Source organism: Malaclemys terrapin, chromosome 17 (genome assembly GCF_027887155.1).
Source record: "Malaclemys terrapin pileata isolate rMalTer1 chromosome 17, rMalTer1.hap1, whole genome shotgun sequence".
Taxonomy (NCBI): domain Eukaryota; kingdom Metazoa; phylum Chordata; order Testudines; family Emydidae; genus Malaclemys; species Malaclemys terrapin.
The window spans coordinates 6292458-6319034 of NC_071521.1; the positions used below are offsets into that span (position 1 = coordinate 6292458).

The 26577-nt window shown below is 39.0% G+C and overlaps 1 protein-coding gene across 2 annotated transcripts in view; it reads right to left on the reverse strand.

Moving 5' to 3' along the window:
* QSOX2 (quiescin sulfhydryl oxidase 2) overlaps window positions 1-26060 on the reverse strand; it is a 40445-nt gene extending 14385 nt beyond the window's left edge. Inside the window, exons 1-8 of one of the 2 annotated variants that reach the window (XM_054007538.1) lie at window positions 25708-26060; window positions 16272-16372; window positions 13928-13976; window positions 12560-12665; window positions 12276-12366; window positions 7498-7643; window positions 6302-6445; window positions 3008-3137 (exon numbers count right to left, since the gene is read on the reverse strand). In XM_054007538.1, coding sequence (XP_053863513.1) covers window positions 3008-3137; window positions 6302-6445; window positions 7498-7643; window positions 12276-12366; window positions 12560-12665; window positions 13928-13976; window positions 16272-16372; window positions 25708-25969 — 1029 coding nt within the window. In that variant the 5' untranslated portion in view covers window positions 25970-26060. Of the gene's footprint in view, window positions 1-3007; window positions 3138-6301; window positions 6446-7497; window positions 7644-12275; window positions 12367-12559; window positions 12669-13927; window positions 13977-16271; window positions 16373-25707 lie in introns of both variants that reach the window. The other variant, XM_054007537.1, reaches the window with a different exon arrangement.
* Window positions 26061-26577: the final 517 nt, after the last annotated feature.

Genomic DNA, 26577 nt, shown 5'->3' on the forward strand with positions numbered 1-26577 from the left:
AATTTAGCTTGGCGGAATACACTCAAGATGGAATTATGACAGGCACTTCCCGAAGACTTTTAATGTTCAGGACCTCGTTTTCACACCTCTCCTGAATGATACCAGCCCCTAATACAAATAAAATAATAATAATGCCAGAGCAGTGGTTCAATATTGACGTAAGTGGAAGAGTGTCACAATGCTTCCTACAAAACCGTGGAGATTTCCCATCAAACTTTTGACTCAATCTGACCCTACTTTATTGGAGATGTAATGTCACTTCTAAAATTGGAAATATATTGTAATTTGTAAGTCTACTTTCATGTTATTACAGTTTGGGGAGTTTTAATTTCCAAAAGCTTTTCAGTTCTCTTTTGAGAACTGACCTTTATTTAAAAAAATCAGCTCTGGACAATGATGCATAAACTTGTAAACTGCTCCGACTATGCTGCATATAGCACCAAAGACCTCAACCACAAGTAAAGACACAACACTTTGGATGCAAATTTCCCGTCAGCGACACAGACGGAGGACAAGAAACTCCACCATACTGCTGTCTTTGAGGAGTTGTAAAGAGAGTTGCTTCCAGTGGTGCTTTTCAGTATTATTTATGAGGAATACAGGTCCCAATCCAACTGGTCCAGATCAGTTTCAATTTGGGTACATACACTTTGCATACTTAAATGCCTCAGGCTGTTTCAACTGCATCTGGGAGTCTATACACAACAGCTTAGGACAGGAAGCAGAATTGCTCTCTGTTAAACCGTTCCAAAGGTAGCAGCAGGAGAAGTTGTCCCTGTATCTGCTTTATCAGATATGTAGAGAACGTTACGATGGGAGATGCTATAGCAATGAAAATTCATTCTGCAGTAACTGTTCAATTGTTTATAAGATACGTCCTGGCAGATAACTGGTTCCTTCCAACTACTTGATTCATGGTCCAGTGTGTGCTCTACTCTTCTGTCTCCTCCCCCAGCCCAGAGCTTTCTTAATTGGTTTAATGAAAAACTCTTGAGCAGCAACTGTTTTCTTTGCTATCTGCATAACACCGAGCACAAAGAGCCCTAACCCTTGATTTGGGGTTCCTATAAACTACCGTAATAGGAGTAAACTGTACACAACTGAAATACTGATACTGTATATGACAGATATATCTATGCACTTAAAGTTATAACACCTTCCCAAAGTAAAGCTGACCAGTGCAAACGTCAGGGGAAACAAAGAAGCATATGGCATGTGAACCCCATTTTAGCTGCACTTATAATAGGGGATCTGAGATAGGTATCAGTCTTATGGAGGATTCGAAAGAAAGGGCTACTGCAAGTTGCACAAATAGCCAAAAGAAGAACAGGAGTACTTGTGGCACCTTAGAGACTAACAAATTTATTAGAGCATAAGCTTTCGTGGACTACAGCCCACTTCTTCGGATGCATATGCATCCGAAGAAGTGGGCTGTAGTCCACGAAAGCTTATGCTCTAATAAATTTGTTAGTCTCTAAGGTGCCACAAGTACTCCTGTTCTTCTTTTTGCAGATACAGACTAACACGGCTGTTACTCTGAAACAAATAGCCAAGAAACTAATCCTACAACAATGAAAATCCCTGAGCAGGAGATGGGAGCGCAGACTTTAGTGACTTAGCAGCACTGTAAATCTCTTCTTCAGAAATGAGGCTAGTGTACAAAGTCCTAAAAATCTAAGTTCACACAGATGTTTTTATTAACTGATCACAAAATATTTAGTTTAAAAAGGAGTTAAGGTCTTAAAAACAAAACCTCAAATGCATCTCATAGAAACTATGCATCAATGCAGTATGCTATATTTTCTGAAGTCCTTTGGTATAAAGAACCATACAGGAAAGAAATCAGAATTGTGAATAAAATGTGAAATATCAGAAGAGAAATGGTTTTTTAAAAGTGTTAAAAAAATACAAAAGAAAAAACCCTTCTGCTGCCTAGAAGAGAGCATTCCCCATTTATTCACTAATAGCCAGGAAAATAAATGACATTAGCTGGCCAGGCTCCATCAGGAGGAACAGAGGCTGTTTGAGGGATAATATGATGGACAGATTAGCACTACACTTTCTTAAAGGAAATGAGGCCAGCTAGAGATTTCTGACCTCTGACTGTCATAGGGGGTAAGAACCTGTCTGACTGATTTTCACATAATGCCAGACTCTTGGAAATGTTATATAACTCTTATTGTTCCTCTAACCAGCCATTGATTTGTCTTGTTTACAAACAAATACAATCTGTTAATTACTTGGTAATGAAATATGGAGAGACACTGCAGCTCATGTTTAACGGAGTCACTTTTAACGGTTAAAATATTAGAATTTTTCCAAGTCACCTTTTCTTCATGTCAGACTCACTTTAAAAATGTCTAAACTTTAGGACAAATAAGTCCAAAACAAAGCAGCAGCTAAACTCCCATCATCGTCACAATATCTGAGCATATTATCCCTCAAACATTGAAGGGTTTATCCTCACAGCACCCAAGAGGTGACCCTGTTTAGAGTCTTTGAAATATGGGGCTCATCTGCGATGTTCAAAAAATCTTGATTAAAGTCAGCTGTATCGTTAGAAGTCCAACCTAATTTTCTAAACACTGTATGTGGTCACATAGGCACAACAATTTTAAAGTTACTTTAAGAAATTCCAAGAATCCAGAGTGAGGGGGTGTTTGTATGGGGGAAATAATCTATGCTCAGTTACAATCATTACCTATCCAGAAAAATCTGAGCAACCATCCCAATTTTCACAGGTCTGCCCTGCAAGCCTGGGACAACCAGAATCCTTATTTTATTCTGAGTCATGCACTGGAACAAAGAGCATTTTAATCCTTCAGGTTTATCCACAGAAGCATAACAGAATTTCTATAACGAAGATACCGTAGTAACCAAAACATGTACATTTTTAAGGGCACTCTGAAAGACATTTTCAGAAGCATAAAATATTCTGTCAAATAGCAAATTTTACATTATATTTGTAAGAGTCAAGTGAATGTAATCAAAGATTAGAAGTGTATACCTTGGCAATGACTGTAACAAAATCCTTGAAGGTCTTTAGCTCAGCTCCCTCAAGCGTCTTGTGAGTGGCAAGCTCTACCCTGAGCAGGTAATGCAATCCTGATTCAAGGTCAGCCATGTACAGCTTAGCTCTAAAACACATATATAGTGTTAAAAATCGAGGCAGCTTTCTTTCACCCATTTGCTCACCAGTCATTAAGGTAAAACGGATATATAGTGGGCACTATTCAAACCTCATAATCTGCAATTCCACAGTGATTGCAGTATCTCCTATTCCAAGTGCAGGACTATACAGTGCAGTGCCTAGTATGGTGAATGTCAAGTTTAATGGCTTCCACAGTACTCTAATTTTAGAACAGCAATTTTATGCCACTAGTTCAGAGACTAGACAAATGAAGCACAATTGCATAAAAAGTTATCTTGTGTTTGAGTAAGAACTTTCTGCCTCCCAGCCCAATTTCTCCATCTAGAGAAATCATAACCCTGACCTTGTCAACAAGCAAATTGCTGGTGTCACAACTTGCGACTTCTCTACATGGTTAAATATAAGTAGAGAACAACAGGCTGTGAGGGGGAAAAAACCTTTTGTTTAACAGAAGTATCTTTGATGAGGAACAATGCCAAGGAAACTGACAATAATAAAAGTGAAAATAAACCCATATTAAGAAAGATGGAATTTAGACATTCTCCCCAAATGCAGCAGTCCCACTAGAGAGACCTTGTGCACCACAGTGTATTTAAGAGTCAGTCAATTACAGAAGGTCTTGTGACAGTCAGTCACCCACTGATGGATATGGATAAAGCACACATTTGAGGTGAATGAGACATCAACACCGCCCTTCCTCAGAGCAGCAACTATCATGGAAAATATTTCTATATTTTCACCACCACCAATAGACAAGCAACTGAACAAGATATAAACACCGTAGAGTTTGTATCCTTCAGTGCTTTTAGATTAGCCCAAGTTAGTACCAAATACAGCAACACGGCACAACAAACAGAACTGGATACAGACCCGACAGCCTAATGTTTCAAAAAATTCCTGAAGACCCTTATGTCTTATAACCCACATGATTAAACAGTCGATTTAAGAGAGCCGATCAAGCAGAAAGCCAGCTTATTCTGACAACAATGGTTGCATAATGATAACAGTACACTTAAAAACAAATGAAAAGCTGCAGTGGAGAACTGGGAAACTTCTGGGGGGGTTTATGAAAAAAGTGTGAGACTCAGTTTCCCCTCTCTCCCCTTGTATTGTTCTGCCATGTGGGTAGGGGTTAATTTATTTTTTTGAGACAAGGGAGTGACTGTGTGGAAGTCACCTAAGCATAAATGAATCATCAGGAACGAAAATTACTGGGGAATAATTAATGTAAATCCCTAGGCAGGTAAACAAAGTCTGGAAAGGCACCACATGAGGAAAATGGACTATCCTGCTTTGAACTGGTTGAAAGAGGTTACCAAAGAACTGCCAAGCCTGCTACAGGAGGGAGATCACTCTCACTGAACTCAAGAACTGACCTCAGGCTGTGACAGGAAGGACACACCCTGCAGAAAGAGTTTGAAATCTACCAGCATCTCCATGTTGAAGATGGGTGATATCTGGTACGGGAGGCAGGCATATAAGCTGTTTGTTGTTTTCAAGATATGTTTTCTCTATAATGCTTTTGGTTCCAAATAAATATTTTGATTTATGAAGGCTGGCTGGATACTGATTAACACTGTCATAGCCCCTGAGAGAGAACAAGATGTGAACTAAACTCAGACCTGCTGAAGTGATCACAGTGAATTGCAAGAGGAATTTTAGCCTAAATTCCCCGTCTGGAAGGGAAGGAACGTTGGCTCCCACCCCAAGAAAGGTAATGGCTAGAGGCCTGAGTGGCATCCCCTCATGGAGGCCATGAAGAGGTTAGAGATACTGGTATCTCAAGAACTGTGACAGCTACATTCTGAATGATACAGACTACAGACGTATTCTGAGTGGCCGAGTGCCACCTCTTTCGTAAACAATGTATTCACTTAATAACAGTGATAAAAAGTTTATTAGTTAGTATGTCTGCTGACTTCTTAAATATAGTTGCCAGTATTAAATATCAGGCACACAAACAGTCTAACTGGGAGATTCTTATATAGTGATCTTTTATAAAACATTGTATTGTACAAGCACCAAGATTGATAAAATCATTCACGTTAATAAGATACTCATTAGCAACAAAAATCAGTTATCAAAACACAATATTCTATATAAACTGTTAAAAGAAAACATAGCCATCTGTCAAAAAAAAACAAACAGGGCTGACACTTTAATAGTAACCATAACAAAAAATGAAAATAAGTACAAAATGGAAGCACTCAGTCCTACATCTTTTCCAGCTAAAGATGCTGAAGGATTATCTCACTGCAAAGCTCTTGTATCCTTCTCTCAAATAGTCAGAGGGTGAACATAAACCTAAGTGGATTTGGTCTGATAAACATCTTTTCTGGTGACTTTAGGGTTTTCTAATATATATGCATTTACCTAACACTTTCTAGTGGTGTCCTGACTCACCATTATACAAACAAATACTGGGTTTGCTGTTTTCTGTAGATTTGACAAAAGCTTGTTAAAAATTTTTAGTACTGACTATTTTTATCTGGGATATTGATTTACAAGCTAAAGTTTTCCAATAAAAAAAATAAACTAGTGAACCCTACATTTCAGATACTGGTTTGATCATCAATCCTGCTCACACTGACACCAATGGAAGCAGAATTGAGCCCTGGATTTTTTAAGTAAAGCATGTGTTTAAAATAAAAATAGTCTCTAATAGAACTTTCTTCCAGAGAAATGCAGACATTTGCTCCAAATGCAGATTGAAAATATTGCTTGAAGCTTCTTTAAAATCTCTAAAATAGTCATAATTGCAAGAAAGGTACATTCACTAAGTAGAGTATTTATTACATCTCTGCTGCTAGGGCTGAATTAATTTACCAGTGTATCTAGTATATTGTGAAAGGGATCCTGCTGAACAAACAAATGAAAGCAATGCTGTACAACGTGATCTGCAAGACATTTCAGTGCTAGGATCCCTTTAATATTCACACACAATCCCTTTGTTCTGCTCAGCAGGTCACCATGTGGTGGTTCAGCTATTCAATTCCGGGTGTTTCCTTTGAGTAGTAGTTATGGAATCAAATAAAGCTTTCAGCTACAGTAAGATGTTAAAATCAATTACTGTATAGCTTCCCACTTGGCAATAATAACTGTGGATTTTAACTACCAACCATTAAACTGAAGCTCAACAGCATCACTTACTTATCAAATTCCTTCCATGCCTTGATTTCTGTGCCCTCCTGTTTATTTTGCTTTTTTGGTAGTGGAAGTTGTGAAACAAGTTTTCTTCTCACACCGGGCAGTGACTTTAAATAGGAAGAAAAGAAAGACCGAAGAGGCTTCAAACTGCGTATGAAAGGACAGTGTAAGGGTTAAAAATCACCTCAAGCTAAATGATTGACAGGAACAGTTTAATATATCTGTGAAATACGAGATTTGGTTTTCTTTACTCTTTCTTTTAAAAGTCTGGTAAAAGACAGCATGTTTGCAAATTTTAGAAGCAGCAACAAAAATAATTAGGACCAGTGGCTTGCAATACCATTCAAACGAACAGCAACATCCCATTTTCATAAAGACTTCAGGTCATATTTGTACACCTTTTGCAGGCAACACTTTCACTGAATCCAACAGGTGATTTGATTGAATTGGATCTGTGGGATTTGGTACTTAATATTTTTATTTCAGATCTGTCCCAAACCATACATATTCTCCTCACAGGCATCACAATAATGAGTCAGTGATAATGACTGGTAGCAGTGGAAGACATGACTAATACAGAGTCTCTTCCCAAAACCTCAGTGATAGTCTAATGATGTTGATAAATAGGCTATCAGCATGTCACTAGCTACTGCTCAACAGTTTATATTTTCGTAACACTTTGCACTGACACCATCAGCCTGGAATTTCTATTTCACAGATGGAGGATTCTTCTTTACCGTTCATTTTACAAGCACGTTTGTGAGCCGTCTAAACTCACCACTGCAGTGAAGTTATAACTAATCGCTACAGCATTTTGTTTTTTCTCCCAGCTGAGGGAGAAATCTATTTTTGTTCTCTTAGTCCATTTCAATGTATTGTAAACTCCTACAGAGAGTCAGCTGTACAAGTATAAGATTATTAAACATGAATGGGATATTTTTCATACGCAATGGAATAGCTGTCTCAACAATGTCTGAGATTGTCAGTCTCTTCAAATATGAAGAGTCTGAACATTAAACTTCAATCAGTAAAATGCACTGATCACATATTGGGATACATTGCCTTTATTTAAATACACAAATAAAACCTGGTTATCAAATACATTAACTTGTATGCAAGGAAACTAAGGCAACGGTTTTAAAGCTTAACTGAACCCCTCAAAGTACTGCAAGTATCCCTTACAGATATATAGTACTTACATGTTAATTAATCCATGGGACCCATTTGGATAGATCAGATAACATGAAGGGATTGAGGTAATACCAAGTTTCTCTAGAAAAGCCTTATCAGAATTCAGCACTCTCTTTACCATAATGTTTTCATACTGAATCAAGTCTAAGATCACCTGGGTGATGAGAAGACAACACACAAGAGTTACACACTGTTCAAAGAATATCAATTCTTGTAAGAAAGGATAAGTATATTACAGGGAGTGCACCATACTTTTAAGTAAACTAAGCTGTTGATAGAACCACCTTACTATTCATCAAGTATATGTATACATTAGGACTGTCGATTAATTGCAATTAACTCACATGATTAACTCAAACAAATTAATCGTGATTAAAAAAATAATTGTGATTAATCGTAGTTAAACAATAGCATACCAATTTAAATTTAAATATTTTTGGATGTTTTTCTACATTTTCAAATATATTTATTTCAATTAGAACACAGAATACAAAGTGTACTGTGCTCATATTTTATTATTTTTTATTACAAATATTTGCACTCTAAAAATTAAAAGAAATAGTATTTTTCAACTCACCTCATAAGTACTGTAGTGTGATCTATTTACTGAGAAAGTGCAATTTACAACTCTCGAATTTTTTTGTTACGTAACTGCACTCAAAAACAGAACAATGTAAAACTTTAGAGCCTACAAGTCCACTCAGTCCTACTTCTTGTTCAGCCAATCGCTAAGACAAACAAGTTTGTTTACATTTACAGGTGATTATGCTGCCCGCTTCATATTTACAATGTCACTTAGAGTGAGAACAGGCATTTGCATGGCACTTTTATAGCAGGATTGCACGGTATTTACATGCCAGATATGCTAAACATTCATATACCCTTTCATGCTTTGGCCACCATTTTGGAGGCCATGCTTCCATTCTGATGATGCTCGTAAAAGAAATAATGCATTAATTAAATTTGTGACTGAACTCCTTAGTGGCGAATAGTGTCTCTCCTGCTCTGCTTTACCCACATTTTGCCATATATTTTGTGTTATGGCAGTCTCGGATGATGACCCAGCACATGTTCGTTTTAAGAACACTTTCACTGCAGATTTGATAAAATGCAAAGAAGGTACCAATGTGAGATTTCTAAAGATAGCTACAACACTCGACCCAAGGTTTAAGAATCTGAAGTGCCTTCCAAAATCTGAGAGGGACGAGGTGTAGAGAATGCTTTCAGAAGTCTTAAAAGAGCAACACTCCGATGCGGAAACTACAGAACCCAACCACCAAAAAAAAAAAAAAGAAAATCAACCTTCTGCTGGTGGCATCTGACTCATGATGAAAGTGAACATGCGTCGGTCCCCACTGCTTTGGATCGTTATCGAGAAGAACCCATCATCAGCGTGGATGCATATCCTCTGGAATGGTGGTTGAAGCATGAGGGGACATAAATCTTTAGCGCATCTGGCACATAAATATCTTGCGACGCCAGCTACAACGGTGCCATGCAAACACCTGTTCTCACTTTCAGGTGACACTGTAAACAAGAAGCAGCAGTATCTCCCATAAATGTAAACAAACTTGTTTATCTGAGCGATTGGCTGAACATGAAGTAGGACTGAGTGGACTTGTAGGCACTAAAATTTTACTTGGTTTTATTTTTGAATGCAGTTTTTTGTACATATTTTTTTAAATCTCTCGACAGCCCTATTATTTATCAGTATTCCAATATGGACACTAACAATTTCTGTTGAACAGAAATTTTACCTCATTGGGATAAACAATTTTTTCTCATCTTCTGAGCTCTATGATTTTTCCTTAACCCATCCTGACTTTTTCCTCCCTCAAGTCTCACATAGCTGAAGACCACATGAGAGAGAGTGATGAAACGTCCTGAAGAAGCCTCCAAACACAGATGATAAAATGATATTTGTCACACACCCACTGGTTTGTGATGACATGTTACATACATACAAGGGTTTAAAGCCAATTTTTCAGACACTGGCTTCCATTTTTTCTGAGCTCTAATAATTGTAGGGACAATTATTTGACTCACAGTTTAGATGTCATTTAGATGTCGAAGTTTATGACTTATGTGGACACAATCAAGGACTTAAACATCTACATCACTTAAACATTAACTCCCAAAATTATGCTTGCAAATATGCAGGCCCAGTTAAGATTCCGATGAACATTTGGCTCACAACTCTCTCTCCATTTCAGTCATTCAAGGTCCCATTACTAGAGTCATCTTCCTCTCCTGCCATTCCAATGACTGTCCTTCTCAAATCTGTCTATTGGCTCACTCTTACCATATCAAATCAAACTCTTCATTCTCATCTACAAGGTCCTCAATAATCTTGTTTTGTTTACTTCTCTGCCTTTATTTTCCACTCTGCCCTTCTCTGTGCTCTTCCCAATCCTCTCTTTTCACTCCCCCCTTGCTGCCCCTACACACTTGGCTTTGTACCTTCTGCTATGCTCCCACGTTGCCCCTCATGCTTGGGAGGTACTCCCCATAAACATCCACAAAGCCACTCCATTACTCTCCTTTGCCAGAATGCCTACAAAAACTTGACAACAGTTAGGCAGCTGGTGCTCAGAGATCACAACCTATCACTCTAGCCAGAACTCTCTCATTGTTTCCTTATACTCCTCCATCAGTCTGTCTGCATCCATCTGTAGTCTCTTATCTTATACTTAGATTGTAGCCTCTTTGGGGCAAGGACAGTCTTTTTGTTCTGTTTGTACAGCACCAGGCACAATGGGATCCTGGTCCGTGACTGGGGTTCTTAGGCATTACAATAATACAAATAAGAATATGCTGCTCCCTATGCCTTAAACTCTCCCCTAGATTCATTCACCTGTCTTCTCCAGCTAGCTTCTTTAAACCCATCTCTTCAAATCTGTTTCTTCTCATTAGTGATAAATACCTAAACCTCCCTCTCCTGAACTATTCTGCCATGTGTTGTGTGCATGTCTTGCCTTATTGAGAGTGTAAGCTTCTAGAGGTGATGTGTGTGTCTATTTCACTTAAACATTGTATGTAAACTTAGAACACTATACAATGTTAGTAGAATTTCCATTCTTGACAGCAGATACCATCAGAGTATCTTCCATTTTTCGGAAGGCAGAGAGCAGAAGGCAATAAGACTAAAGAATGGACAAAATAAAATGCTGAGAAGCTTTGTACTGATACCTCCTTGTATCTCAGTAATGTCCATTTTCCACAATTAGCCACAATGAGCCAGCACCTGGGAACATGGTTCTCAAAGCAGGCAGCACCTCACACTCCGGTTGTGCTGCTGGCCAGCTCCTAATCTAATGTAATTAGACATGTCAAACACACACTGCATGTTTCTATACAGATTATGCCTAGTAATCATGCAATTTGGTTTTGTTTCTTGTCCTAGGTTTTGGCAGTAGTAGAAAACTAACAGAAGTTGTGTAGGCTAACTGCAGCTCTTTAGATTGTGAAATGGAGCCAAACCAAATTTCATAACAAATTAATTCTCCACCTCCTCATACTTCCGTTCAAGATGCTGAAAATATTTACTATCCAGTCTACACTACAATGATGGCACACCATTTTGTAAGTGTCCTTAAGTTTCACATTTAATTAGGCAATGTGGCACATAAAGCTACCCCATTCATGTATAGCAAGATTTATATGCAGGGGTAGACGGTCATCTCCTCAAGGCAAGGATTATGTTGTATAGCGCACTGCTAGCACTGGCATTATCTACATCTCTCCCACCACGCAGCTTGCTTCAGGTCTGGCATTTTTAATCCCATAGTGCTTTCAATATTGCTAAAAAAAGCTTGTCCCCTGTGCAGCACTCCAATAGCCATGTTTAGTTAATTCGTTGTTGGCCCTTTCCTGCTGCAAGAGACCCTGCTGTGTTCTTTATTTGGCACATCCAAAGGAAGGCCAAGTACCCCAGAGGGGTTCTTACCTCACTTACTTGCTACAATGACATATTTAACTGCTTCACTGATTGATATCAATCACACACACAAATCGGTTATAAGATTTAAATGGGCAATTAGGCCCTGACTCCAAGAAACATATTAGCAGCTTGGGCCAATTTGAGACATTAAATAAGATATGTATGAAAAACAGCATATTACCACATTATAACGGCATACAGGATATGCAATACCCTAAATGTAAGATCATACAATTCCTGAAGTCTCTACTACACCTCAGCACAAACTGAGCTAAGACCATCATCATCCAAGAATTCTACTACAATATTCTGCATTGTCTTGGTTTTGGTGGCTTTTTTATTTTAATTAGTGTGGTGTATGGACCACACAGACACACAGTATATCATACAGATTACAATAAAATAACGATGTTGCAAAAGCTGACCAAAAGGAACAAACTTTATGAATGGTTCTCTAATAGTGATAAAGCAATGTCATTCATCTGAAATATTTTTCTTGTGATGATGTGAGGTTTGACAGTCAGAAGTATTTTGCTAATATTGAGGAGGATAAACTAAACTTCCACTAAGACATGAAAGGAATCCAAATAGCAAGAAAAGTAAAATTGCATTTCTTTAAAAAACACACTCCTCTCTGTGACTAAAGTAAAAGCCAATGTCTTATGGCATCACATGGCTTAGTCATATTCTAAATGCATATGATCTGGCTTTAACTACTTACATGCCAATCTTGCAAGCAGGCACACCTTTATTCACATGAATAGTTCCACTGACTGAATAAAATATAACCTCAATTGTATTATTCATGATTTAAATATTGGATTAAATTCAGAAGTCACACATTACCTCTCGCCCAACATAGGAGTTACTACTTTCAACCACAATGGCAGTATAATGATGACTATTCTTGTCAAAAAGAGAAGAAATCTCACTGGACCTTTTAAGAAAAGGAAAGCTATTTAGCACATGAAGAATTCAATGTTCTCATTACTCACAACATGAACTTACTCTAAGTATTTGTTAAACAGAAATACAAAAACATTCTTTATCCTTGGAAACAGTCCTGACATTTTATTTGAGTAGCTTACTAAGTGTACAATATTTTCTGTTTTTTCAAACAAGATTCTTACGGAATTGGATCCAAGGCAGGGCAAGCAGGTGGTCTTGATTCTTGGGAATGGTTCTGTAGAAAATCAATCATCATCTGACGAACGGTTTGGAGCTCACGATCTGACCCTGCTAACAATAGATAAATAAAGAACTATTCAGAAGACAGAAAAGTATCACTAAGTTCAGGTTGTCTCATTCTCTGTTTGAGGTTTTTTTAGTTAAAAAGCTAGGTGACAATGTTTGTTTTAGGAGGGGGTAGAAGTACTTTTATTTGTAAGATTAAGTTTGCAGACTTTTTGTAAAAGTCGTTTTCCCAAAAAGCTTAAAAGAAACAAAGATATTTGTTACTCAAATAGCTCACCTGCGTCTCATCAGTTTCATCTTCAATTCACTATCATCTTGCATCATCCTGGTCTACACTCACACACAAACAACTCTTGTAGTGGCAGGAGTTCAAGCAGCTTTTTCACAATGGAGATGTTCAGTGACCAAATGAACGCTTTTTGTTTACACACTTGCTAACAGCAAGCATTGAAAATTTGAGCCACTGGTGTAACGCTCTTAACAAATGGCCCAGGTAAGGTAACAGCCAGCCACAAAGGGCAATAAATAATAAAGGGTTTTTTAGTTTAACCTAAGGTTTGAAATTGGGCGGGCGGGGGGGAAAAAAATCAAGCCTAAAAACGGATTCCTTAAGCTTTTTTGCCAACAGAAGCAACCTACTCGCAAACCCTAAAAATAGCAGGTACAATTGCAATAATATTCTACCGGAAAGGTCAATGGTGCAGGTGGTCTGTTTTCTGACCTTTTATATGTTAGTCCAATTGAAAAGATGTGTTACTTTAGTCTGCAGCCAGACCACTTCATGGTGTGACCATATCAGAGCCATAAAGTCCAACGTTGTTTAACATTTAAATGAAGGACTTCTAATAAATTCAGGTGTTGGAGAAAGCAGTGCTGGTAAATCAGAAGGTGGCAATCTTCCATTGAAGTCAGAGCCAAGCAAGTGCTTCAACAGGGACACCACGCTGCTGAGAGGTGTGTGTGTTTTTTTTAATGAGATTTAAAATGAAGGATCTGCCCACTTGCAGCAATTAAATCCCACAATGTATTTTAAAAGCACAGGTATGTTAACTCCACCGTCCCGGACAAATGTAAACTCTAGCAATTACATTCTGCCATCTAAAATTTCCCCTGCAGTTTCATTTTCAAAGGATATTTTTAACCTATTCTAAACAGTTGCTTACTGTACTGTTAAACAGCCTGTGTATTCCACCTAGGGATGTCTGAATTTTATTGATGGGTAAAGAAATCTTGTTTATTATATAATGTACTCTGGGATAGTAGGATAAATGCTTTTGAGATAGGTTAGAGTAGGGTTTTCTTACCTTTGTAATTTTCCCCAGTTGTGAACTGCTTTGTAAATGCTTTGAAGTACTGTGGGGTGAAAAAAAATATTCCTCTGAAGACAACTCATGGCTCAAGGGGAAAAAGTACTTCAGGAAAGCTCAGTTCAGAGGCAGAACACAATTTTCAGGAGTTCTTGCTTTTTACAGTTTAATTCATCACACATTGTTACTTAGCTTACAGACAAGCAGAATATACAAGTGAAATTTTACTCTTGCCTGGTAAATTCCAAGGGCTGATCCTCAGCTGGTGTGGTTATAATGGTTGCTGATTTACACCAGTTGTGGATCTTGCCCACTGATCCTTAAACAATCAAACTCTTATAAGTCAAAAATTTATACAATTTAACAAACTAGTGACATAAAATTCCATATGGATTTTCTAAGAAAAAAAAAAATTTTTTTTTCAGAGGCATTTTGAAAAAATTCAACTCAAGTCTCCAACTTCATAGACAAGGTTAGGATTGAGAGGTTGACTCATACGGATGATTTACTTAGCAATACTATTAACTGATGGATATACTTGATAGATTGGACAACTGGTCTGAAATCAACACAACGCAAGTCAATAAAGACAACTGCAAAGTTACACAGGAAAAATTAAATGCACCAATATAAAATGGGGAATCACTGGCGAGGCAGTAGTACTTCTGAGAAGGAGCTGTGGGTTACAGCGGATCACAAACTGAATAGGAGCCAACACTACAGTGCAGTTGCTAATATCCTGGGGTGTATTATTAGGAGTGTCATATGTAAGACACAGGATGTGATTGTCCTGATCTACTCGGCACGTGTGTTGCCTCAGCTGTGTCCAGTTTTGGGCCCCACATTTCAAGGAAACAGGCCAGAGGAACAAATATGATACAGAAGTTTAGAAAACCTGACCTATGAGGAAGCATTAAAAAAATGGGAATGTTCTGAAAAGAAGACTAAGGGAGGACATGGTAAATCTTCAAATATGCTAAGGGCTGTTATAAATAGCATAGTGATCAATTGTTCTTCATGTACCCTGAAGGTAAGACAAGAAGCAATCAATCTGCAGCAAGGGGTTTAGGTTAGTTATTAGGATAAAGATAAGTAAGTACTGGAATAGGTTACCAATGGAGATTGTAGAATCCCCATTTGTTGGACAAACACCTGTCAGGAATGGTCTAGGTTGACTTGGTCCTGACTCAGCATGCGGGGCTGAACTAAATGACCTCTCGAGGTCCCTTCCTGCCCTACGTTTCTATGATTCCATGCTAAAGAATATTGCTGACACCCTAAACATTCTTAACTCCCTCTGGTGGTTAAAACAAAACACATAATGCAACATAACTTCTACCTATTTTAAAAAGCAAAACATACAGTGCTTTGGGAAGAAATGAGTCAGGTTTTGGTCTCACAACATGATAAAAGAAAAAAAATCACTATTGTTTTTCCCACCATCAGAAGAACAAACAGTTTTTATATTATAACACCTCTCTTCTGCCTTCTCACACTACAAACTTTTTATTGAGATTCTCCTTGTCCCCCATTTTATTCTCACATGGGGTAAATAATGATGATGATGATTACAAACAACAGGGAAGATCATGGCAAAAACAGAAGTTCATTTTCATCCTTAGATGCAAAATTTCCGTATTAAACACAGTTCCTGATTCTCTTGGCAAACAGTAGAAAGTATTTTTAAATTCAATTTAAGTGAACTGTGAAGTAAAAAGTTAAGAATGATATGAGGCTAGCGAAGGATTGATCCAAAGATTACAAGACTAACTAACACACAGTCCCTCATGAAATCAGCTACTTGATTCCATCTTTGTCCCTGATGTATCGGTTTTGAACTACCGGATTTACCCTCATGTCACTAACTGAAACAAAATGTATAACGCTATTAATATTTACTATATATGGATCTTTACATGTTTAACAGCTAACAAAAATATATTGCATCCAGATACCTTAGTGATGCTTTAAGAATATATTGCTTCCTGGGCCACATGTCTTATGTTTGAAAAATTCTAATTCAGTGTTTAGGACAATCATAAGTCCAGCTGATTCATATAATTGCATAATCTATTCCATTCTTTTGATTAACAGAGCCTGAAACATCTTTTATTATAATCACAAGAATCTTTGCAGAAGAAAAAGAAAGCACCCAAATCCAAGAACAAGTACACAAAATACTGGGTAAATAAGTTTGCTCTGTTTTTAACTACAGGTAGGAGGTTCAACAGTTGTAGTTTGGAACATGGAATAATAGAAACCGTTTGAGATTTAAAACAAGAATTTTTTTACAAAATGGAATGACCACCATTTGCCTGATGCTGTATATCGTGCTACTTACCCTAAAAGTTGGATAGTAGAGAATACCATATTCTTTACAGGTCTCATAGTTCTCTTCCTCCCCGCAATCCAGCACACCAATCCTGATGGCAGGTTCCCAGTCTGAAAATAAATAAATAAACACATTTACTTTTTGGTGCAGCGGTGACCAGGCATCCTATCTTAGGTCATGCTCCGGCTCCCATGGAAGTCAATGGCAAAACGCTCACCAACTTCAATGGGGGAGGATCAAGTCGTAGGTCTGGGCACATCTGTCCTACATTTGCACCCTCAATAATAATTTGGCTGATTAGTTTTGAAGACTAACTAAAGATGACATCTACCACAATGGAGAGAAGTATTTTCAACAAATCTAAAGAAAAAGAAACCCAAACCAAACAATTAGACTTCTCTCTAAGGCTGCTGGCATTTACTCAGTCCAAGTGGATGAAGCAGGGCCCAACTCAACACTAACAAGTGGTACTGTATTCTCTGGTTTATCCTGTCAGCTAAGCTCATTATTCAGTTAACTGTATTCTTCATGTCAGTTTTCAAAGATGAACATAATGGTCACCCATCTGCATGGCTTTCAGCTACATGGCTACATAGATGATGTATAATCTATTGGAGCTGATGGTAACATAGACCTGCTTTTTGCTGAACTCGTAACTTATTCAGAGGCTTACAAAATGGTGCAATGCCTAATTAAACCACAAAGCTCACATTTTGATTAATGAAGGTGCTCTTAGGTGCAAGTGCTGTCCAAGGGCATGCTGGATGCAACTGGAAAATATCTGAGCAAATACAGAACCATGAAGATTAATTGGGGTGTAGTTTCAAGTTTTGTAAAGAGTTGTATTGAGAATAACTACAAATATTTGGAATGATAAATCGCTTGAAACATTCTTACACAAACCATTTTGATTAGAGAACCTTTGGAGGCCTTTAATAGTTAGTTTCCCCCTTTATCGGTATTTTAAAGTAATATGGTGAAGTACATGCTGCCAGTAAACATTTAAATGTATTAAGCTTCATTGCTAAGAGATACCTGTGCACTGTACAGAAAAATATTCAATCTTTTAAAAATAAAGTTCTGTTGCAACTCTCGCTCCCCAACAACCTTCCTCCCCTACCTATGCAGAATAATGGGAGGAAACAAGGGAACATTAAATGTCCATAACTAACCCAGAGAAGTTTGGAAAACAGCCATGACAACTCTGGACATCCTCAAGGAGGGAGCTTCAAAAGCCAGCCCTCAGCATTGAAAAGGTCCCATCTCCAGCATGTCCTCCCCCGCAATAGGAAACAAGAAATAGCGTATGTCACTTTCCTTGCTGTACCATCAGTTTAATCATTCTTTAGTGGCCTTTAAAGAAACTTGTGTTTCTTGTTGGAGGCCAAAGATAAAAGGCTTGACATTGGGAAAAGGATCATTATCACTCATTTTCATTATTCATTTTGTTGTGTGATAGAATACGCTTATTAGGGATGAGTGAACTGGCTCAGATAAATTAACATCATTGTCCCTCAAAATTTTCATCCAAAGCTTTATTCGGATATTTTTAAAGACGTTAGCTTGACCTATTTCCTCTGTTTTTGCCCACACATGCCCTCCATGGACTGTGAAGTGTAAATGCCAAAATGCTGCAAATCAAGCTGTTCTTGTGAGATTTCCAACTCAATTTTGCAGCTCCAAGTAGCTTGGATAGTTCACACACGCTTCCAAGCTTTTGGAGCCTTTGGTATTCACGCATACTGTTGACGTTTAAGTCCCATGTGTATGTGTGGTACTAAAGCAAACAGATACATTCATGCTGTCAGCTTTGCATCAAGAACTTTAGAATTGTCAATATTTTTTTGCCCCAGAGTTCTAAACTTAGCAAGCATAAGAAGAGCTAGGTAACTTTTACTGTAATTAGTGCAACCTTAATATCATGTCAAATTGCTAGACTGTGAACAAAACAAGTGTACTAACAATTTTTTTTGGCTATATATCCATAACTTAATAGGATGTAGTCTCTCTTTGGCATTGACAGAGGAATTCTTACAGCAGTATCATAACCCGAGGCATTTTCCAGAAGGATTTGTTTATAACTAATTCCATTCTATTTTCATCTGGCAGACTACAATAACAGTTTTAACAGACAGCCTCAAATATTGTTTTGTAGGCTCAAACTGGATTGTTCATGCAGTATTCTCACATCACACCAAAAAGCATCTGACAAAAAGTGTCAATGCTTGCTGTCCTCAGGACAACAGAGGCAGAGACTTAAAAAGGACTTTCCATTCAGTGTGTCAAAAAGGTGAGATCGGGAAAGTTATGGTCTTAATAACTGTCTCTCCCAAAGTTTATTTCTAGGCAGAAGAAATGACTGCTGTTGCAATCCCTTACCCAATTAAATGCATGCACAAGTGGTACAAGTTTTTAGTACTCTGCACTGAAGATCTACAGCATAGTTTACAAAACTTAGAATCAATGGTATGTCATATAATAGTTCACACACTTCTTGCAAGAATTCTAAATCTTTCTATCCTGGTAAAATCATCATCTAGCTCTGAGAAAAAGCAATAATATGTACAGGAAATAGTTTCTTTTGTCTTTAGGTACTGACTGTTGGATTGAAGACCGATCTGAAATATAGTCTAATCTCTGGATACTTTATAGTGGATTTATATGTTGGGAGTCAGGAATAAAGTCCCTCTTTATAGAAGTAGAAAGCTACAGTTCACTTCTCCTAAAAAGAATAATTTGTATAATATTGTTGACTTAGAATGGCTGATACATTCCACATCTACAGATCAATATTTTCAGCATAACAATGTGCTCACCAAGCCATTCCTTCTATAAGGATAAAGCATTTGTTTTATTATGAAGATAGGGTATCCATCTATGAATAATCAGGGATTTTTCGTTAGTGATAACGCATAAAACAGTAGGAAGGACAAAAGGAGAGAAAACTTTTATAAAATGTCTGCATCATGATCAATAAGCAAACTCATAGTGACATTTCATGCCATGTTGTGCAATCAGTTTAATCCGACTAGCTTCAGTAGGTAATTTCAAACCCTAATAAAAACAATATCATACAAATTGCACTGGAACAACAGATCACATCATTCTGAATTCTCAAATTGCATATAACTAAACTAATATAGTTAATACTATCATCCAGTTGGTGTAACAGATGGCAACCGTTCCCTTATTTGAGGAAAAAACATTTTAGGAAATATTCAACATGAAGAGCTGTATTAATGTTTATTATTTCAGTTTCACAGTGAAACAGCGCAATGACATAAGATACAGTAATACGCCTCTCTTCTTGCTGTCCTATACTGCTATACTTTACAAAAAGAAGTTGTGGAATGAAAGCATCCATCTGTAGGAGATACTGAATTTTATCTTACAAGTTATTTTTCCGTGTAGGTGTGGAGATGAAGCTAAGGGTCTCCCTCCCTCTTCCCAAAAGTAAACAATAAGGCCATGTACTTAATAGGGCTTATAATATTTTAAAAGCAATTCACAGCTGGACAAAGTTTGGTGGTCACACCACACATACGTCATTTTCAGAAACTGTGCTTCAGAACTTGATGAGGGTGGAAAGCAATTTACAGCTCGGGTTCTGCTAGCATCATTCTCTCTCAATTCCAAAAAAAAAAAAATCTGTCTGTACTATGCAGAGAAATGGTGCTTTCATAGTCATGCTAGAAAATGTCTGTCAAGTGTGGTGCTGGTAGAACCACATCTGGTGTCTGATCACCATTTCTGAACACTGCTGTAGCTAGCAAAATTCTCCGAATGCAGACAAGACTTAATCTGTACAACTGTTCTTGGATGCATAAGAACTCAGGAATTTTCTTTTTAAGCCACTCCCTACTACATCAGTATGTCGAAGGAGAATCCTTAAGTAGTTACTTTAAAATACTGAAAGAAGAATCCAAACAGCTTTGGCAGAAGTTGAAGATTCATCTGTCACTATTAATGCTAGTGTCTTTGGGAGTTTTTTCTTTTACGAATTCCTGCGAATCAACAAACTCCTTAAATTTAAAAACATACTAAAGTTAAACTTGCCTCTGCATCAAAGGACATGAAAATTTCATTAAGTTCAAAACTTGATCGACATTTCTATGCCAGGCTGCTTTTGAAATTTAGCGTGACCTTTGTTTTTCTTTGAAAGAACTCCTGCATTTTTATCAGGAAGGATGGGGCAGCTGATTGAGAATTTCAGTTGTAGTGAACATGCCAACAGCTGAACAGGCGCCAGCAGTAACTATAAGCATCCTAGAGCAGATGGACATGTATTCACAGGAACACAAAAGCTACAACAGTCTATTTTATCAAATAAAATGCAAAATTAAAAAACAAAGTTTGGCTTCATGGTATCTGTCTCATTCAACTTTTACCACTCCTCCTCCCTTTTCCACCTGTCTTGAACCCCCTACACACAATGAACAGAAGCACTATAAACCTAATGCAAATAGCCTACTTTACAACAATGCAAGCCCATCACTAGCTAAATACTTGGGTTAAAGAGCACCAGCTGGGATGCGTGCAGTTTAGCATTCACTTCTGTTAAAAGAGCCTTTAGTTTTCTAAGGGAAGTGAAACCCATGCTTCTGTTCACCTCTGTAACACGCAGCCTAGATCGTACACATTTTATTTACAGTGGCATTGCAGCCTACAACACTACTGCATATTAGATTTTAAAGTGATATTAGTATTACTGGAAAGGCCTAAATAGTTTTCAATGAATGCAGAATGAAAAATAGTACCAAGATTTTCCAACATTGCATTACTAAAGAGTTAAAAATTTAACGTGCCACATCTCACATGCCAAATTTAGTCCAGTGCTTCCAAAGTAACAGCAATACTTTGCTATATATTTAAATATATTGGAAATTGTTCCAAAAATGAAAGTTAGGGATATCAATGGAAAACAATTTCTGATACAGATTACATTGGAGGATCTCTAAGTACCTCATGTGTGTCAAAGGAAATCCAGTAAAATTATTTAAAAGAAGACTATTACTACTTATTCTGAAGAATTTTCCAGCCTCCCTTATAGATCCCTGCAAATATAAAAGTACAAACGATAAATTCAAAGGCTGGTCAAATTGACTGTATTTAGATTAAACCTGTCAACACTTAATATTCTAAAGTATCCAACGTATCAACATCAAAACATTACTAAAGAGGGAACACCTTTTCACAAATCTTTTTCTCTTATATACTACTGGCATTGCAGTTTTCTCCATTATGAATGTTTAGTAACAGATAAGAGAGACATTGCAGGGCTTCCCTTTATTAGTATTCCCTGATGATCAGGTGTAGAACTAGCATGAAAGTCTATTCCTGGACTATACAGCTTCTCCTGAAAAGGTGTTCATTTAAGAAATAAGAAGGAAGACACAAGTGCCAGCTTCGGAAGCAGTGGTTACAGGGTATTTCAGTTATCTTTGCACTGAGAACTATTATGTAAAATTCCAGCCCCAAAGCAAATATTACAGGCAAGTTTTAATTGCCTTTAAAAAAATAGCAATAGTAAACTTAAATAGAGCAGCAGTCCTGGAAACTGTTTTAATATTGAGTATTTTAGCAATTGGGCACCATCAGGACCAACTCAAAAATTAATTTTAATGTTTATTTTGATGGAAGAGTAGATAGATACCTAAATGAAAATATAAGTTTTGATGCTCCATCAGGGTATGTGGCATTGCATAAAGCAGCCATGGTTCCTGCTTTCAGTGTTTGAAGTTTGCAGTTGTTACTGCAGAATTTGAGACCTTCAGAAAAGGAATAAAAGTGAACTACATTAGCACAGGCCTTCTCTATATAGAAAAGCTGCACCAATTTAACTAGATCAGTAAAAACTGCTTTAGTTCAATCACTGCAACCCCCTTGTGTAGACACTGTTTCTGTATAAGAGCGCCTTATATTGATTTAGAGATCCATATGTCTTGTCAATGTGGTAACTACAACTGAAATACCTAAAATAGGTTGTAAATCACATCTTTATTTATTTCAATGTAAATCTGTGTGTGGGAATTTATTCTGGCTTATGACACTCTTCATCTGAAATAAGCGTGTCCACACTCAAACTTTCCTCAAAATAACTAAGTGTGAATTATAACCAATTTGTTATTTTGGTTCCAGTTGTCATGTAGACAAGCCCTAAGAGCAGCCACACAAAGGGGATGCACCAAATTCACAAAACAAATTTCTAACTCAATTTTGTTAAATCCGTACAATTTACTTATGTGGACACGGGCCAGGAGCTCTGAAACACATTTTAGTGTTTGAGTAAAACACCCAGGAAAGATAAATCTGAGTAGTCCCCCCTGTGTGAAATATTTTCCATTTCCTTCCTCATTGTGGCAGTTCACATGGGTCTCCTACTAACACCAACCTTTCCAGACACAAAGGGTACGTCCAGACTACCCACCGGATCGACTCCGGAACTCCACCAGGGCGAGAGGCGGAAGCAGAGTCGACGGGGGAGCCGTGGCCATCGATCCTGCGCCGTGAGGACGGGAGGTAAGTCGAAATAAGATAGCGTAGCTGAAGTCGATGTATTCCCATAGCTGAAGTTGCATATCTTACATCGACCCCCCCCGCCCCAGTGTAGACCAGAATTAAGACAGAGAAGTTATTTCAGACAGTGCCCTAACCAACTGCACTGTTAGTCGTGCCCATTTTGGTCTGACAAATTGCTAATGCAATAAGGTCTGCCAATCACAAAAAAGTAAATCTTTTAGGGGGGAAATTTTCAGATGTGGCTAGAAGCACAAATCCCTCTTCCCACAAGGTGCTCTCCCTAACCCCACAGTTGGTCACAATAATATAAATAAAGTTTCAACAAAGGTCCAATCTTATGAAGTGCTGAGTTGAACTCTATGGCTGTATTTGCAAAGAGCTGCCAGCTCTGATGCATTTAAAGCAAAAAGCCTTTTTCAAAACTAATAATTGGAACCCATACAGTGCTAAGTTAAGCACAGACAATGGCTCCAAATAAGATAAATCAGAATTTCACAAGAGAACAGAGGTATCTTTCCTTACAAGTCCCAAGATGCAAAGATTTATCTGGAAATCACCCAATTTTGCTATTAAGAGTTGGAAGATCCTCTCTATTCCAGAGAGGCAAGCTTCCACCATCTCTTTCAAATTCCTCTTCAAACCACACTTCTACCATTCAGTCCATCAAGCTTAATGCACTGCCCAGGTAGTTCTCTTTTTTTAAAGGTATTTGCATTTGATTGGTCATCAGTAATGTCATATTGGATTGAAAGCAACTTGTGGTAGCGACCTTTCCGGTATATATGCTATATGGCTCTGAGATGACTGTCAGTGCTAGCTCAACGAGTAAAAATAGTACAATAATAGTATCTTAAGTGACTAAATACACATCACACCTAGGGACAGGGGTAACAAAACTTTTTTGGCACACAAATCAAATACTGATTATTACAAAATGATTCTGTCCTATTACATGACTGCTGGCACATCGTGCAGTCTCACACCACACACAGAATGTCCGCCTATTTTCCCATCGTTATTCTTATCCAACACTCCCTTTTGGAATGAAGCACTTATTTTTGCTTTGTGCTGGGACCTGAGTGTCTGTACTAAGTGTAAGAGCACAGAAGCGAGAGATAGCACTACTAGCAGCCACACTGGGTAAGAGTCAGTGTTCCAGAAGGCCACAAGTGAAAATTCATTACAGTGTCAAGCAATATGCGAGAAACACATTGAATGTGCTGCATATGGACCCACCCTCCAGATTAGCCACCAGGGCTGTCTCAGACCGGGCTAGGTTCATCCATTTAACCAGTCGGTTCTTAAATGTGTCTTGCAATTCATATGAAGGGAAAGGCAAACTCATGTCAAGGATGATATAAATCTTGTGTTTGGTGATCCAATAAGCCAGACTGCTGATGAAAAATTCCAAGTGTTCTGGACTGGAGAAGTTTAAAATGTTGCTGAAAAAAGTTATTAGTAAGAAAATATACGTTTTAACTATAAGCAATGAAAGCTATTTGTACATAAAATTAACAAGGTGCCATGCTGATGTGTAAACAATTTCTTTTTATTATTTTTATACAACACCCAAAAGAAAGCCAGGCACTTTTCATTAATCAAATATTATAAATTCATTAATAGGAGCAGAAAGTTCATTCCTGGGGGGCAGCGCCCGAGTGAAAACCTATAGTCAATATAGGACTATAGCATTTCATAACAATAAGGAAATAAAGGTGGCTTCTCAAGACATACATGCTAAGATTGTTAACAGGAATTTAGTACAGTTGCCATTTCATTTGACAAAAATTCTATTCAGGTTCCTAGGTGGTGCCCATCATCAGGGTATCTAAGCAGTAAATCCCCATGCCTCTGAGAATTTGGCTTATAGTTTGGATTTTTACAGTACTTCATTCTTTTCTATCTTCATTTCTCTATACAGCTCCATGCAAGTGTTCAGTCTTCCTTTTTATATTAATGCACTGCAGCTCAAACTATTATTTCATTATTTGTTTAGCTCTTAAAATAGGGTAGGCACTTTACAAAACATAGGAAGATGCAGTGCCTGAAAGCGTTTACAATCTAAATATACCACATATGCTGTTAGAGCTTCCACTTTTACACTGTGAAGCACCTGGATACTTGATATTTGCACATACACAACACCCCAGCAGTGGAATTCTCTTCTTCAGGACAGTGAAAGCAGCGATTCTTTTCTTAATTTGAAAATATTTTTCACTATTTCTACGGTTGTTGCCATTTATTACGTATTGCTCCTTTCTGAGCAGATCTTTCATATAGTGACAAGTGTTTTGCAAATCAACAAGTAAATAAAATAAAGTGGGGGCAAACTGGGATTTGGGGTATAATGTTGATGTCCTTGTCCAGGATTCTGCTGGGGGGAGGGGGAGTGCAACCCATACAAGCGAGGCAGATGGAAGTTAGACAGGTTAGGGGGGTTTGCTATGGGGACTGGATTGGTGATGGGATGCGGGGAGGTAAATTGCTTTGAGATCTACCAACTAAAACCAGCTCTCTACGTGCACCCCGTCATATTTTGACAGTTGCTTATTATGGTGGCTAGCTGGGTGAATGGGGATTGTGGGGGCGGGAGGATCAGTGATGTTAAGGGGGGGGGACACCCCATTACTTTACACATCCCAACGCAGAGATCTCAAGGGCAGGGCAAAGCTGTTGTGGGTGGAGGGGCTGAGGGGGTACACGGTGGGGTACAAGGTGGGGGGAGTAGGAGAGACTGAAATCTTCTCTCCCATGTGCAGCCAGGGCGAAGTGCTGCAGTGGGGGCGAGGGGGTAGGAATGGGGGGGGGGGCTACAGGCACATCCCCAGCCGGAGGGCGGGCAGAGGGTCACGTCCCTGGCCGAGGCGGTGCGGAGGAGGCGCGGCTGGGCTCCCCGGGGAAGGGATCGGGGGGCTCCCGGACTCACCTTTCACGTCCCCGGCCAGGGCCCGCCAGGTCGGGGCGAAGCCGATGCAGTGGCCGCACGACGAGCTGTAGAACTGCAGCACCCAGGCGGCCGAGGAGTTGAGCAGCGCCCGGCGCACGGTGCCCGCCTCCAACACGGTCAGCGGGTCCTCCCCGGGCCGGTACAGCCGCGCCGCCTCCCCGCCCAGCCCGGCCGCCGCCACCAGCCCCAGCAGCAGCAGCGGGGCCGGGGGGCAGCCGCCGCCTGCACCACCCGCCGCCATGTTGGGAGCCGAGGGGCGGGGGAGTCCGGCCGCCGCTCGCCCTAGCAACAGGCCGGGCCTGGGGACGGGCCTAGGCTAGCAACCGGCACCCGGCTGGGGTTGGCACGCAGGAGGGGCGGGGTCCGCGAGACACGCCCCCCAGGGCTTCCGCACTGTCACGCCCCTCGGCTGAGGGGAGTCACTCCGAATTAGTCCCCCCCCTGCCTATACACATTTGACACGCACGACAGATCAGGGGGGAGTCACCCCGAATCAGCCCTCCCCCCACACTAGGACTTCTGCACTGACTGCCCCACAGATGAGGGGGAGTCACCCCGAATCAGACCCCACCTCTCCACACAGGGCATTGCCCCACAGATGTGGGGGGGTCAGCCAGAATCAACATCCCCCACTCAGCATTGCCAGCCCCAAGCCTTCAAAAATGAAGGGATATAAATAATACATTTTGGATTCTGTTTATTTGCCTCCTGGCTTTCAAGCCTTTAGGGGATTCTGTCTTTGAGCTTTTCTCTGCAGCCACAAGGCCTAGAAACTTACTGGCTTTTTTATTTACTTGACAGCCACAAGTTGCACCTAATCACAAGATTCCAGGAGCTGGGACTTTAAGA